The 15442-nt window shown below is 44.1% G+C and overlaps 2 protein-coding genes and 1 long non-coding RNA gene across 20 annotated transcripts in view; 1 reads left to right on the plus strand and 2 right to left on the minus strand.

Moving 5' to 3' along the window:
* lrrfip1a (leucine rich repeat (in FLII) interacting protein 1a) overlaps positions 1–8722 on the minus strand; it is a 41451-nt gene extending 32729 nt beyond the window's left edge. For 4 of the 18 annotated variants that reach the window (XM_047047407.1, XM_047047405.1, XM_047047406.1 and 1 more), the window contains exon 1: positions 7914–8650. In XM_047047407.1, coding sequence (XP_046903363.1) covers positions 7914–8003 — 90 coding nt within the window. In that variant the 5' untranslated portion in view covers positions 8004–8650. Of the gene's footprint in view, positions 1–7913 lie in introns of all 18 variants that reach the window. The other 14 variants (XM_047047401.1, XM_047047397.1, XM_047047403.1 and 11 more) reach the window with 10 other exon arrangements.
* Positions 8723–9103: 381 nt separating this feature from the next.
* LOC124485238 lies at positions 9104–10000 on the minus strand. Its single transcript, XR_006958043.1, has 3 exons — positions 9672–10000; positions 9398–9444; positions 9104–9190 (listed from the first exon to the last, which is right to left on the minus strand). It is a non-coding gene; the product is annotated as an uncharacterized LOC124485238 (long non-coding RNA).
* A 128-nt stretch (positions 10001–10128) lies between these two features.
* Positions 10129–14433, plus strand: LOC124485237 (ras-related protein Rab-17-like). The gene is made up of 5 exons (XM_047046700.1): positions 10129–10793; positions 11244–11395; positions 11567–11692; positions 11892–11985; positions 12432–14433. The coding sequence occupies exons 1-5, from the start codon at positions 10601–10603 to the stop codon at positions 12566–12568; spliced, it is 702 nt and encodes a 233-aa protein (XP_046902656.1). The 5' UTR covers positions 10129–10600; the 3' UTR covers positions 12569–14433.
* Positions 14434–15442: the final 1009 nt, after the last annotated feature.

Raw genomic sequence — 15442 nt, forward strand, 5'->3', positions numbered from 1 at the left:
TATTTATAATGACCCAGATGGACCCAAAGTTACATCAAAAAAACATTCTAATTCAGCTGGATTTCAAATTAGGCGACTTTTCTCTGGAGATCCCGCAACATCTTTCATCGCAACGTCATCGTCGAGGGTGATGTTTCCGAGCGTTGTCACAAAGTTCTGTTGAACATCACGACCTTGAGTACAGTACAACAACACCATCTGCCGCAGCGAGAGATTGAGATTTGCGGTTCGGAGGGGGTTAAAGGTAGATCAATCCAACGATCGAAACAAGAGAGAAAGGAGAAGATGACAGGCAGGTCAAGGATGGTCAGGAGTTAACATTAACCTCTACCCACATCACCTTATCTGGATCGGGTCAACAAGGTGAGCGACTCATCAATACTTGGGCTTCACAGCCAAGAGAAATTCAAACTAGGATCCATAGAGGGACCTTCCCGGGCCGGCTCAGCCAGGCCTCGTGAGCCCCCAGGGGCCCACACAGCAACTGTCCCCTGGATAAAGACAAGCTTGGCCTGGCCCCCATCACTCCAGTCCCTGGACTATGTTGACAGTTCTCAGACCCACCAGACCGCCCCATCACAGGACACAATGCCACCAGCTGGATGCCAGTCTGGCCTGGGTTCTCTGTAAGCCTGGCTCCCACGCCCTGGATGCCAACCGGCCAAAATGAGCGAGTATTTTAATGCCCCAAAGCGTTGACAGACGTGACAAAGAGAGGATAAGAGAAACAAACTCCTTTTCTGACTAAGTGGAGGTTAGAATAGCTCTTGAGGTCACACCGCAAAAAGGATTCATACGTCAATATTTCTGGATCTCCATTGTGAAGAGTACAATTATCACCCAATTTACACCGACCAATCAGTACCCATGGAAGCAGAGATGTAACACCAACATATTGTCACTGACATGATTATGCCCTTCCAATTCCTCTCACCCGTAATCACAACCCTGATAAAACTGACCAAGTTCTCATGTCAAACAGGGTGTCGAAGCCAGTTAGCAACATGGCTAAAGACGTCAGGCTAACCAGGCCAAGTCTCCGCTCCTCACATGCCCGGGAGATCGCTGTGAGTCAAGCTATCTGACGGGCAGCGCCTCACCCAGACTCACGTAAGGATGTGGTCAGATAATAAAGCCTGTCTGTAGAAACAGAACCAGTCTGTGTCAGAACACTGGCTGGCCTGAATGTTAAAACCAAGTGCAACTCTGAGAATAGAGGTTGAGCTAAACTTAGTGGACGTTGGTTGGGTCAAGAAATTCAGCGTTAAACCGTACAATGTACTGTAGAGAGAAGCTATCTGTCTGAAAAGGGAAAGCCGTTAGATAGGGAGTTTGAGAAGCATAAACAAAACAGAACATCCACAACATAAGTCGGATGTGTATTGAGCAGTACACTACAGAACTGTGTGCTGGGTAGGATAACGGGCCAAACGTTCTTTGCAGTTCCCTTTCACACAGAAAATGGGAAGGAAGCAGTTTATTGACAGCTGTTGCATGGAGAGCGTACATCAGCCTCAACACTCACCACACACAAACAGCAGCTGCAGCTTTCTCACATCAAACAAAGTTGGTCATCAACTGTGTGTATGCACCAGAGCAAGATAAATAACACTTAGGGCCTCCTATAAACATCCCAGGGAGGAAGAGCAATCAACAATTTAGATATATTTGTGGGTATTTTTCATACTCGATTGGACAGTTTTTAAGTGAAATGTGACAGGAAAGACAGACAGACAGACAGACAGACAGACAGACAGACAGACAGACAGACAGAGAGAGAGAGAGAGAGAGAGGGCACAAAGGGCCCAGGGTAGATTCAAACCTGCGGTAAGGCCTCAGCCTACATGGTATGTGCACTTATTGGGTGAACTACCAGGGCACACCCCAAACAAAAGATTTCAACGTGAAATTGTGGTTTTCAACTAGTAAAACTCGGTGAACCAGCAACTGGAATGAAAGTGGTGTTTGATGGGAGTTCTGCTGAACGCATAGCAGTTTCTGTTTCGTAGCACAAGCATGCCAGGGCCCCGGCACCTGTGTTATTACTGCGACAGCACATTTACTCCCACACCAGAGAGCTGAATTTGGAGGTTCTAAAAAAAACACATTACTGTAACACACAAGTGTCATTTAACATAACCAACATGAAACTGGCATGTTCTCCTTGGCAAAAAAGCTGTTGTGGTTCCTTCTGAAGGAACCATGGCAGATCCAAGCGTCATCTGTGCTAAAAATACTTTGGTGAAGGTTTTCCAGATGTTTCCAATCGGTTTTAAAGCGCCTTGGTTTCTGTTCTCCCTGCGGAGAAACAAGCAAATGGCTCATGCCTTTCATCTCAGAATAGGAGAAAGGTTCCTGCAGCTTTTAAGTTGGTAGCAGTTTGTGTAGCAGCTCCTGGTAGTCGACTACAGTAACACAACACAACATGTTAAGCAAGCACCCACAGGAAGTTACTCAAGTGTGGTCCACAGGGGAAAACAGGAGATTGGTTGCAGGAAGGAATTCCAGCGGGCAAAGTTAGCTGTTTGTTTTCCAGTTGCGATGCGTGTTTTTCTTTGCAGTACGTCTCTGTCCAGTGGGGTAACTAAAGACTAGAGCTTGAGAAGTGACCGGAAAGACACCATCTGACAGCGTTGGTAAAAGCGTGGCACGGGGTTAGGGACGTAGAAAGGATGTTTATAGCTCAAGGCATCTGCATACTTGAGGTAAATGGTCATTGAGGGATAAATTCCTTTGGAATATATCAAGTTACATATCTTCCATATCTGGGGTCTGGTGGTGAATGGTGACAAAGGGACTCCCTGTTACAGGACGGTGGGGTAAAGAGCATCACCCAGGATTACTTCCTGTTGGGGGCACTTTACTGCTGAACCATCCCCCTCTCATTCTCCGCTCCTCGTGAGTGTCTGTCCTAGACAGCTCTGATGATGCAGCTTGACAGAAGTGAGCGCACGCTCATTTGGTCCAATCACGTCATGTCATTAAACGATGAGGGGCCGCATTCCTCTCATCAGTAAACGGCCTTGACAACCAGGAAATGTCATCAGGCTCTCTCGCTTCTGATTTCGCTTGTTTAATCATGGAAAAATGTGTATGAGGACCTATTTATTAACAAGATCTCATTACACTTCTTGTATTTTTGGGGGGAAATTCTTTTTAAATAAAATATAGTGCTTGGTATTTTTTTTTCTTCAGTACTGTGCTTTACTATATCAATCCACATCCGTGTTTTAAAAACAGGCCACACACACCAACCAGGTATTATTTCAACTTAACATGCCTTGGCTTGAAGAGAAAATATGATTAGGCAATATAGCCAAGTCAGACAGCTCAAGTCACTTCACTGGCTGAAGCCTTAACTGTCATTGTGAGTGTAAAGACATCTGTGCCTGAAGCCTGCTTGGTCACCCCTACCCCTCCTAACCATTGGCTACCTCTGTACCCCCAGGAAAGATGTGTCCAATCAGCCGTTCTCCTGAAGGCCTGGATGGAGACCAGCAGACATGAATAAACAGGAAGTTATGGATGATAACAATCTCCATTGGCTCTGTGTGTGTGATGTCACAACGAGGAAGCAAGCACGTCCACATCCTTTTAAGGAGACTTCCCTTGTTCAGGGTTCAGAGTTGGCCAAGCCAACTGTCTGCACTCATCTAGGGATAAACATGGAAAGCCTAGTTATTTACCCCACTTGTACCATAAATAGTGTCTATGTCAGTTAGTGAGAACTTGCCTGTGATGCACTTGACAAATCTAGAAGACCAGAGTGTGTGCAATGCTCGCGTAACGCATACCACACGGTGACATACTGTAGTTGGCTGTGAAGGAACGTTGGACAGTGTTTTCTCCTGTTTGCTTCCTGAAAGACGGGGTGAGATTAAAAGGAAGGATGTCTTGGCCCCTAGTGTGTGTAGAGTCCCAGACTAATCCCGTCTAAACACTTGATTCTCCTGCTCGCTCCACCGCCCCTTCTGCCTGTCACCTAGCGCCAACCTGCCAACTTAATCCACAGATTACTGGTCTCTCTGGCCTCGCTCAGACAAAACACACTGTCAACTGAATCCCAGAGAGCCTAAGACACTCAGGAGATGCTCTTTGTAAACATTTCCGTCTCGAGTTCTCACAGAATGGAACCCTGCTGGAAAGGAAGGTATTGTAGAGACAGAGGAAGCACATCTGATGAACACAGAGTGTTTTGTTTCTCTGATACTGGGCAGAGCTGTTTAATTCAGCTATGCTGAAACCACAGCATTAATAAGAGATGCCTGGCCACACTGAAAATACATTAGACAATTTATACACCCTGAATGTGACTGTACTCTATGTTGGCCTATAAAACATCTTGTAAGAAGCAATTGTTCAGACATAACCTCAGTCCTTTCAACTATCAAGTCCTATTTGATGAATGTAATAATTAAAATATTATCAACACAATTTCCAAACAGAGAATATAGGACACTGACGGAAAAGTTGAAAAATAGGTCACGGTGTGACTAAATTAGACTTCCTTAAAAACGCCAGAAAGGCTAATCTCAAACCCGAAACCCTGCAAGACAGTTGAGTCACACGTAACAGGCCACCGTATTGTTCCTTTGGTTACACAGAAAACAGGCTGATAACCAACTGCAGGCTTGCTTGAAAGTCATACTGATCGTACTACTGAACTTGTACACAAGAACATTCTAGCAAACCTGAGCGCCGGTCCTGCAGGGCTGCCCTCCAGGCCTGTCATCATGATCACAGTAACTGACATCCAACACCACACCAGCAGACTAACCTCACCTACGGGACATGACCCAACCCTGAGCTGGAGGCCTCATGGAAACAGGGGCAGCGTGGGGTAGCAACACGTTTCTCATCCTCCACAAGAGTATCACAGTCTTCCCATAGTCTGCCTTTAAAAGCCATGTATTGTGACAGCTTCCATAGTAACGCACACACACAACAGACCACTAAAGGAAACACAAACCCTGCACAAACCCACAAACACAAACCCCACAGTAGTCAATGATGTGTGACATTCAGTAGTGCCTTAAAAACAATTAGGGCACAAAATGACATACTTTTGAAGTAAGGCCATTGTTTCAAAATTGAGATGGGACATTAGCAAGCCGTGTATAGATTTGTCTCTACCCAGTAAACCACCAGAACGGCCTAACCAGTGTAACTGTTCATATAATGACTTTCCTACTTATAAAATCAACAGCCTTGTACATTTCCCTGTTCTTTAGTCCTAAACACACACCATTTAACTGACAGACTGTACACAGCCCTAATTAACTATACATTCACATGCTCGTTCCAAGTTGCTGTGCTGATTATCAAACGCATTAAGCAAATCCTTCTGCATCCATATTAATCTGTTAATACCAAGACAAAGTCCCTGCCTTCATCACAAACACAGGATGGTGTTCAAAGACTCAATGATAAAAAAAACCTTTATTCCTGTATCATATGATAGCTGTTGTGGACACATGGATGAAGATGTTGTGCTGTGTAGTGCCATAACCTCGTGTGACCGTAGGCTTAGCTTGTGTTTATGTTAAACATCTCTAGGATTCATCCTCCTCTCACCACTGTAGGTCTGTCTGAAGAGACCTCCAGGATCGAGCTCTTTAACCCACAAGGGCACCTTAGCTTAATAATCCCTTTAATGTGTGTTTGTTGCCTTTTTGACATAAGACCAGTTCATGAACGCTAGGAAACTGTATAAAATCCTGCTAGGGAAATCCTGTCTGCTTTAATGCTTCAGGGAATTCGACAGAGGAAGAAAAACATTGTCTAAAAGCACAGTAATCAAAATGAAAGGGGTGTCCATTTGTCATAACATTCCTGCTGACTGTGTGGTCGTATCTCTTCTGGTCAAAGTTCGGGATAAACTCTGGGTCCGGACCCTACATTCCTGAGTGCAAACAGCTCGTTCAGAAACAGGCCGCTAATGGACCCCTGCTGCTAACGCTGCTACTTTCGGGCATGCAGGATCCATTACAGGAAGGCTTTATCGAGTGTTCCCTTAAGACTGGCCATTTCCAGGTGGACCAGTTAGCTGCCCCTACATACACACTTACACCCCCCCCCCCCTCCTCCTCACCCCACCCCCCTCATAGACAGACTCGGGAAGCAGGGGGCAGTAACAGCTGATCTTTAAGGGCCTTCTATTTTTAAAGCCCTTGTTGCAGAATGGGCCAGCTCATCAGGTCTGACATACCATTCTGTCAGAGGCCTGCCAGAGTGGGACGAGACCCAGGCAGTGCTTAAAGGTGCAGTCTCTTTCTCTCTCTCCATCTCTCTCCCTCCCCCTCCCGTCATCTCTCTCTCCCTCCATTCCTCTCGCCCCCCCCCCCATCTCTCTCTCCCCCATCTCCCCCTCTCTCCCTCCCTTTCCATCTCCCTCTCTCCATCTCCATCTCAACCTCTCTCTAACTCTTTCCCTCCAAGCCTCCCTCTCTCTCCACAAACTTCATGGTAGAAGGCTGACAGTCAGCTGTCCATGGGTTGGACTGTCCTAAAGCTACGTCCGGCTAACCTCCAAACACCACAACACTGACAGAAAATATTTCTGAATTAAAGTTATGACGCTATAAGGCCGAGTCTTTCTTTGATATGAAAGTTAGCCCAGCAGACTGTCTCATTCCCCAAACCACCCAAGGCCAGCAACAAGCAGCTGTGAGAAACTACAGACATGTTTGAGGCCCAGACAAATAGCTTACTGCAGAGCTGGAGTAAATTGCATTCTGCTCCCTCAGTACCAGAATATAATAACATTCACATGGCCAACTGCTGTTTGGCAAGCTGTTATCAGGAAGCACTGTCACAGTCACAAAGACAGTGTGTGTGTGTGTGTGTGTGTGTGTGTGTGTGTGTGTGTGTGTGTGTGTGTGTTGGGTGTATGTGAAGTGAACACAGGCAACTTCCGGCTTGATTTGCACAGATCGAACTTCCTGTGATTCAACTGAGGCCTTCCTGCCTTGGTGTGAGGCAGGTCCCATTGAAGGGATTCTGGTTCACCTGTGAGTTACATTTACTGTCTACTGTGTAGCTAATCAGGTCATGTTATGATGATAAAGTGGTGTTGGGTGAGAAGGTGCACACTGCACAACATCAACCAGATATCAAGTCATACATGACAGGTGCTGCTATTCTGGTCCGCATGTAGGTCATTTTCAGTTGTTTTTTTTACAGATCGTGAACGGGCGGATTGTAAGTTTTCAAATGAGCGCCCTCTCACTTCATAGACTTCCCAGTGTAACTACAACTCAAACAGTGGTAGCCTTCCCTACACGTCCCCATTGTATTACTGAAAGACATCCATAACGCAGTGTTCAAGAGAATACTATCAATTATCGCTATATATTCATTATCAGCGGGGTTAAGTGTCTCTCCCTCCCCCTCCAAACGACTGAGTGGGTCTGTCAAAACTTGACTGAACACCTGTTAAAACCGCCTGTGATCACATTCTGCCCTGCCAAGTCTTACCTTCCAGAACGTTCACGTGAACCGATCGCTTCTTACCGTCGTAAAATGTTAAATCAACCAGTAACACGATAAAAACCAAATAGCGCCTTTGTACAGGTTCCACGTGTATCTGCAGGGTATTTGGTTAGATACATAAAATGATACACGTAAAGGACAAGCGTTACATTGTTTTCCTGGTGTCTGTGAAACTAGCGTTTTTGACAATCAGGGCTACGACTGAAGAACATTGTCAGAAGATTAAAAGAATGTAACTGTGGTTAAATTCGGTTTTTGGTGACACTTTAGGGAGCTGCGCGTGTGTTCAGTATTTCCTCGTGCGTCTATACCGCGAGGCGCGAGCTCCGTGGCTTACAGAGCGGTTTAGAACAGTCACTATCACTAATGAAAACATATCAGGAACAAACAGGTAACAGTGATGGGTTCCTGGGTAGGCTTACCTCTCTTGCTATAAGATTTAGGGCATCATCTTCGGCCGTCGACTTTTCCTTATTCGGATTTCTTTTCCGTCCAGTGCCTTGAGTCCCCATGTCTTGCCAATTATTGTCCAGCTATTTTGTACTGGTCCGACTCGATAAACGTTAAAGAACGACGAAAAGCCTACGTCTTCAGTAAGGTACAACTAGTTACCCAATGTTACAGAAAAGTCATGCTTCAAAGTAAAGAAATTAGCTTGTGAAACGACAGTAAGTGGGCAATCCGTTTGTTACCATGCGCGCGGCATGGGTCATTGTGATACATCCGTCTTCAGTCCTTCCTGTATTTGATCCAAGCACAATATTACAACTCTGTATCAGAAATGTCTAGTCAATTACATATTTCGTATGAAACACGTGGAGCTCGCCAAATGTTTCCAAATATATATTGGATGTATATCACTATTAACGAAGTGGCTGTGGTCGTTTAGCTAACCTAAAAATAGTTCTGTAATACTATCCTTACTTTTGAGAGTTAATAGCCTACATATAGCCTTCAAAATAAACTTTCTGGTGCCTCACATGAGCACGTTTGAACTGAGAGTCGGAGCTGTCAAAGTTTCAAATCTGATTTGTCACAATCCTAGACTGAGAGCCCGTTGCCTAGGCTACACACGTTCCGGGGCAGTCAGCGACCACATTTCAAGAGACTAGGGCTATCGCACTCTCTCACACCCTCTCCGCTATTTTTAATAATGAGCGGCAAGCTCTAAAAACAGAAACTTTATCTTGTAGCCTACTTCTTAAAGGGGTATACTGAGTGGAAATGGGCTGATATGCTGCATCAATAAAGGCAGAAATGTGTTTGAGCCTTATACAGCTGTGGCCAAAACTACCCCAAAATAGATGTTCTAAACGGCAGTTTGGCTCAATTTTCTATCCTCGGAAGACCTTGATCTATGGATCTTAGCCAATGTTTGTCTTTTTATGTCAGCAGAAGCCATAGTAGGACTTCGTGTTATTACCAAGCAAGCTACTAGTGTTCTACTGTTTAAAGTCCAAATATGGTGTAAATAACCTCATAATGCCTCATTCAACCTCCTTAAACACTGGTGTTTAGAATCTGAATATTGTTTGACAGGGGTAGGCTACGTGTGACATCATCACGGAGGGAGATAGACACGCAGAAATCCTACACATTTTTTTATTAAATTCTACACACTTTTTTATTTATTTTAAGTTGTCCGTAGGCGTGATAAATTGAAGTGTCAAGAAGCCATGTGATCCTTCAAGATGATCTCCTAAAAAGAAAAGAAAAATATTTACATGCAATGCTGCCCTCTTCCGTTGGAAAAGTGGCATTTATTCTCAAGAGACAACTGTTGACTATGCAACTTGATATAACCAAAACTAGGGTTAATTACCACAAATCTATGAGACTGCCGATACATATTTTGTTAATGGTGTTGGAGTTATTTCTCAGCAATGCAGGCCTACTGTCAACAAACCTGTTTTGGGGGGTTCGTCTATCTTTGCCCTCCTGGCATATTCAACCCTGGAAATGAGCAGAGGCATGTTTGAACATTTTGCGATTTCATGTACATTTGAAGAAATACTCTACCATGGATGAAGAGATACAGAATTATGTAATTACTGTTTTTGTCTTTTTTCGAGAAAAAAAATCTACCTTTCCAAACTTTTTTACCAAACCCCTTTTTCGAAAATATTGTTTCAACCTTTCAAAACTTTTTTCAAAACTTTATTTCAACAAAAAAGTGTTACCTTTTTCACACACATTACGACAAAACAGTCTTCTGCCTGTTAGCTTCGTAGACTAGCTTACGTTTTTTGTGTGGGATAGCCAGGAAATCAAAAAAGGCGCGCAAACATTCACATTTACATTAAGTCAAAGAAATAAACATTTACATTTACATTTAGTCAAAGAAATAATATTGATGCCACCAATTACAGATTCCTAAACGGCCCCTATTATGTTTCTCTGCCTGTATGTCGCTTAGGAGCAAAGCATCTGCATCTTTTAATGAATACAACTATTAGTCACAGTCTTGTGGAGGAAGTCCAAAGGACTCTTAACTGACCGTGTTTCTCTTTTTTAATAAAATAAAAAAATCTGTTTCAGTTCAACATTTGGGCTCCAGACACAGGAGAATAATAGCAAAGTGAAACAGAACATGTTCTGCACTGTATTAAAGAAAAGTTGCTGATTGGCTATTTTCCCTTTTCTTTCAGTTTGGAACAGGAGTGGGGTTTTGAATAACAGTAATTCCCCTCTTGATCTGAGCCATACTTCTGTTACTAGTCTCCGTGTCTTGGAAAGAAAATAGATTTTTACTACAGCCTAGGCACTCTGACCTAGTCAGTAAAGTGTGCATGTGAAGAATATCTATCTTAAAATGTTTATGGCTTTACTGTGCGGTCGTTTAGCCATTTAACTTCCCGTGTTGGACTTTGATTGTATCTTATTTACAACAAGAGTGGGACACAAACAGTCGTAGTTGTGGTATACATTCAAACAAATAGGCTACAATACAGTTGACCTTTTCAGCATGACTATTTTCGCAGTGGCTAATATAGATTTTCCGTAACTGGCTACAGTAATGAACCAAAGAGACTAAAACTACTGCGCAGGACTGGATTGAAGCCTTGTGTTTTTTTTCTCTACGGTACCTGAGCGGTCCTCTAACCGTGTGATGGGGGAGCCGAAGCGGAGAGCGAGCACGGCCGCGGGTGTGCGGCCTCGTGGAAACACTGAGGTAGGAACCCTCAACCCCAGAACCCTTCGAGTGAAGATGGTGCTACTGGGGAGCTCCGGAGTGGGCAAGTCTAGCCTGGCTCTGAGGTTCAACAAGGACGAGTTTAAACACACCATACCCACTGTGGGATGTAAGTACACATGCGGTCGCTGTGTGACAGTCACAGTATGTTATTAAAATAAGTGATGAGGCTGTAATGTTAATGCAATACAATCGGGAATTTGTACCTATTATCACAGGTATCATAATCCTCACATACAAGCTTAAAGACAGTATACAAGTACTGATGCTACCATTGCTTTGTGAACAGGATTTGAAATAACTATATATTTACATGGCTTTTTTTCGTGGTTTTGAATGGTGTTTGATTCAACAAAATCAATAGTCACAGACCTTAAAAATGTTCCATCAAACTGCTACCGACCTGATTCGGTTGGAAGTTACAGGAATGTTAAAACCATTTGTGATAGTGTTTTACCTCAGGGAGCTGGTTGAGGGACACTTTTTTACCTCATTGTGTAGAGTACATCTTCAGTCCTTCCTGGTGATGACAGTGTCACCCCCCTCCCGTCCCCCACAGGTGCTTACCTGACACAGGTCATACACCTGACCGACGTCACGCTCAGGTTTGAGATCTGGGACACGGCAGGAGAGGAGAAGTACCACAGCGTCACTCCCCTGTACTACAGAGGAGCCCACGCAGCGCTGGTGGTGTACGACATCAGCAAACGGGTATCTGGAGCCACACCGCCTGCAGAGCAGACACGCAAAGACAGCCAGTCTCTCTCTCTCTTCCTGTCTCTCTCTTTGTGTCTGTCTCTCTCTCTTCCTGTCACTCACCTGTCTTTCACACACAAACACACTTATAACGTGTCTGATTATGTACTGTGTGTGTGTGTTAAGGAGACATTTGTCAGGGCTCAGATGTGGATAAAAGAATTAGAGAAGTTTTACATCCCTGGGTCCAATGTCCTGGTGCTGGTGGGCAACAAAGGAGACCTGTCTGATGTCCGCCAGGTCTCACAGCAGGTTAAAACCACCTCAGTCTCTTGCAAACAGGTCACAGTGTAAACTATGTATGCACACATACACACACAAAGGAATTTAGTAACATACCATGTAAACTGACATTCAGTGATTCATAGTCGATCCAGAAGAGATAGCATTCCTTAATCCAGAGTATGTAAACGGTCCAAACGTTCTCCTCATGCTTTTCTCATGTTCACAGGAGGGGAGAAGCCTAGCCATAGACAGAGGCTTGCTGTTCATGGAAACCTCAGCCATGTCAGGGAATCAAACCAGTCAACTGCTGCAGGACATAGGTAAGCTTCAGACATCCTGCAGGTGTTACATGACCAGCACGGCACATGCTCAGCGACTAGTACGATACTGCACTGGATGGAAAATACCCTTTTCTCAAAGAGATTCAATGAGAGGAGTGTGTGTCTTATCTGAAAGGTACAAACAGGAACAGGATTTATTTTAAAGTGTATCATTGTCTCTGTTCTGTACTTTATTTATAGAATCCACTTGTTCTCTTTTCTTCAGGGATCTAAAGGCCTGATACAAGGTTTATATTCCTTTTGGCCTCTTATACTGTATGCTTCAGTACTTTGAAAAAAATGCAAGGTTGTGTTGAAGTGCTTCGAACACTTTAGGGAGAATGGAGAATCATCAGGGTCCAACAGGGGAAGAGTGTGTGGACTGTGTGGAGTGTGTGGACTGTGTGGAGTGTGTGGAGTGTGTGTGTAACACACCTCTGGTTCAGCCCTCAGAGTGAAGAGGAGTGTTCTGGAACCATCCGGGGTTCTGTCACACTGGGATGAGTCAGAGAGTGTGGAGCTGCGACAAGCTGTGACCCTCAACCCACTACTGGCCTCCTGCTGCCCCTCGGTTGGGCCTTAACGTGTGTGTGTGTGTGTGTGTGTGTGTGTGTGTGTGTGGGTGTGTGTGCGTGTGATAGAGCAAAAGAGGGAGTGTGTGTGTTTGTTTTTGTGATAGAGAGACAGAGAGAGAAAGAGAAAGAGAGAAGAAATGAGAGACAGTTTGTGAAAACAGGAAGTAGGAAGTATACACACTGTTTGTAACATTTTAGTAATGACAGTAACTATTACCAGTACCAGTCACAGCGTATTGGACAGTGAGAATCCTCATGATCAAGTGAGTGGCGTGTGGATTTACTTTAATGTGTGTACATTTTCTATAACGCATATAAGAAAATATGTACACATGTTATTGTAAGAACAAGGATGACAAAATTAAGGCTGTCACACATATTTTCATTTGCTGACGATGCTCTAGTTGTGCCTGTAGTAGTTTTGCTCTGTACATGTGTGTGCATGTTTACACATGTGTGCATGTTTACACGTGTGCATGTTCATGTATTGTGTGTATTTATATGCGAATGCACGTCTTCTGTCTATACGTGCATGTGTGTCTATCAGTATGCCTGTTTTGCATGCAGATTGCACAGCACACTTCTGCATGTGAAACATCTCTCTCAACCAGGGACATTAAAATCCTCCTCCCCACAATCAGCGCCCGTCATCGGGGATTACAGAGCATCGCTCCCAAAGTGGGCTTCCTGTCCTCATCTCTCCTCAATATTCTGACACACTGAGTGGTCCGACGTTTGTTCGCCAAGAGAGGTCTCCAAGGCAGTTCATGCAGTTCACGCTAAATTGTAAACATGGCAGCAAGGTTGGGTGATGAATCTCTTCTGAGAGGAGGCTGTAAACAGAGGGAGAGCAGCCATTTGAAGGGCCAATTAAGACTGCTGGTATTCATTTTCTTTTAGTACTTGAGAAAATGAGAAAAAGGCTGATTGGGGCCAGGGACGTATCAACACAGATGGATATTTTAATTGGTTCGTTTTTCACCGACCTCTACAGTCATATGTTGAGCGTAAATTGAGCGTAAAAAAACACGTTCACGCTTTGAAGTGGAAAGTGAGTGCCGAGTCCTCCGTGTCAACAACTGTAGTAGCAACGGCTGAAATCGCTCCAGAGACCAGTACTTTTACCAATTAACAATGTAACTTTATTCATCATCAGATATCAACAAACAAAATGACAGTGAATGGAAGGTAAATGAGGTGAAAACCAAAATGCCGACTGAAAGTAACAACAGTTTTCACGACCTGGTCAGTCTCTGACCCAGTCTTCACTGCTGGCGGCGGGAGCGCACACTCTGTGTGAGGGAACGGCCAGTCCCCGCTTCCTCTCAGTCTCCCGACGGCCAAAACGGCCCACCGGTCGAATTCCCCTCCCGGTGTACCAGGAAGCAATGATGTCTGGATCTGATCGACACATAAGATGGAAAAATATGAGTGCCACAGCAAGAACACAAACCCATGGATGTTTTCTCAGTTGAAAATGCAGTCATGCAGCCAACAAATCAGTTGTACCTGTACCACAATGTACACTGCTTAATTTCACACTCCTCAACAGGATATATTTAATGAATTATTGTTAAATGAAAAATTATACTTTAGATATATGGGATGAGTAAGCGATATAGACGATCTCTTCTGATAGATCCTTAATTGTAACTCAAGGCTTGAGAGAATTCCATGGAGAAGGTACGTGGTTGATCGGCAGCAACGTTTTTTTTCTTCCACATGTTGAGGACACTCAAAATGATCAGGTGGGAGCGAGGTGACAGGAAGTCAAAGCCACCTACTTCTGATCTCCATGGAGCGGTCCGGATATCCCGCCTGCGTCTTTGCCAGCGTCCGCGTCAGCAACAGCACCAGGGCACAGAGCACAGCGCACACTCTCATGGCTAGCAGCTTTCCCGAGGCGAGACCCTCAGCGACGGTCAACCTGCAGCCAGGGCCGTAACTACCATTGAGGACACCGAGGTCGTGTCCTCGGTATTTTTTTTCGTATTTCTGTTTATTTTTTTGCTTAAATCGTGGTATATAAACTCAAAACAAATTACACGTGAAACTGACTGCAGGACGATGATCTTGGTCTCCCACAAACCGTAACGTGATTTTATACTTGAAGAGCCGAGTAGCTCAAGAGTTTGGACATACGTGCTGCGCGTCATCAACAAAACGTACTGTCGTTATGGTAACCACCAAACACAAGTCGGACGCTGATGTTACCGCCATAGACATACCGCTACTGTTAGTGAATAGCCTATGTTAGTTACAGTCACTGGAAGAGGAGCGCAGCAAACTAAACATGTAGCTAGGTTAAGAGAAGTTTAAGTGGCAGATGACTGTGAGAAGAAAGATTCATTTTCATGTGGAAATATTTGTATTGCAGCAGCGTACTACTCAGATAAGGAAACATCAAATCAAAGTTTGGTTAACTCCGTCAGTACCGGTTGTCAATCAATTTCCACCGGTTGAATCAACATTCATTTTGCGATTGATATGTGATTGATGTGACTGATTGAAAATGAAATTCAGTGGCAATTGGGAAATATCAAACTGACTCGCTATCGCTCGGTCGATACGTTCCAGCCTCAGTTTGATACAGTATTTCCCGGCATGACCGAACGGTCGAGGTTAGTAAGTAGTTTATTATATGGCAATTTTAGATTCTTTTCATTTTGTAAACGAAAATAAATGGTACCTTTAGGCTAATTGTAGCTAGCTCTCAAGTCTTCTCACGGTGTGTTTCATGTGTTGCCAAGCAACTCATTACTTTTGATAGAAAGCGGACAACATGGTTCTGCTAAAATTGCTTTAATTTCATCACAAAATAACGACACAAGTGATTCAAAGAGTCTGGTCTTCATCATCACTTTCGATGACAAAGCTTTTCA

Source organism: Hypomesus transpacificus, chromosome 23 (assembly GCF_021917145.1).
Source record: "Hypomesus transpacificus isolate Combined female chromosome 23, fHypTra1, whole genome shotgun sequence".
Classification (NCBI taxonomy): domain Eukaryota; kingdom Metazoa; phylum Chordata; class Actinopteri; order Osmeriformes; family Osmeridae; genus Hypomesus; species Hypomesus transpacificus.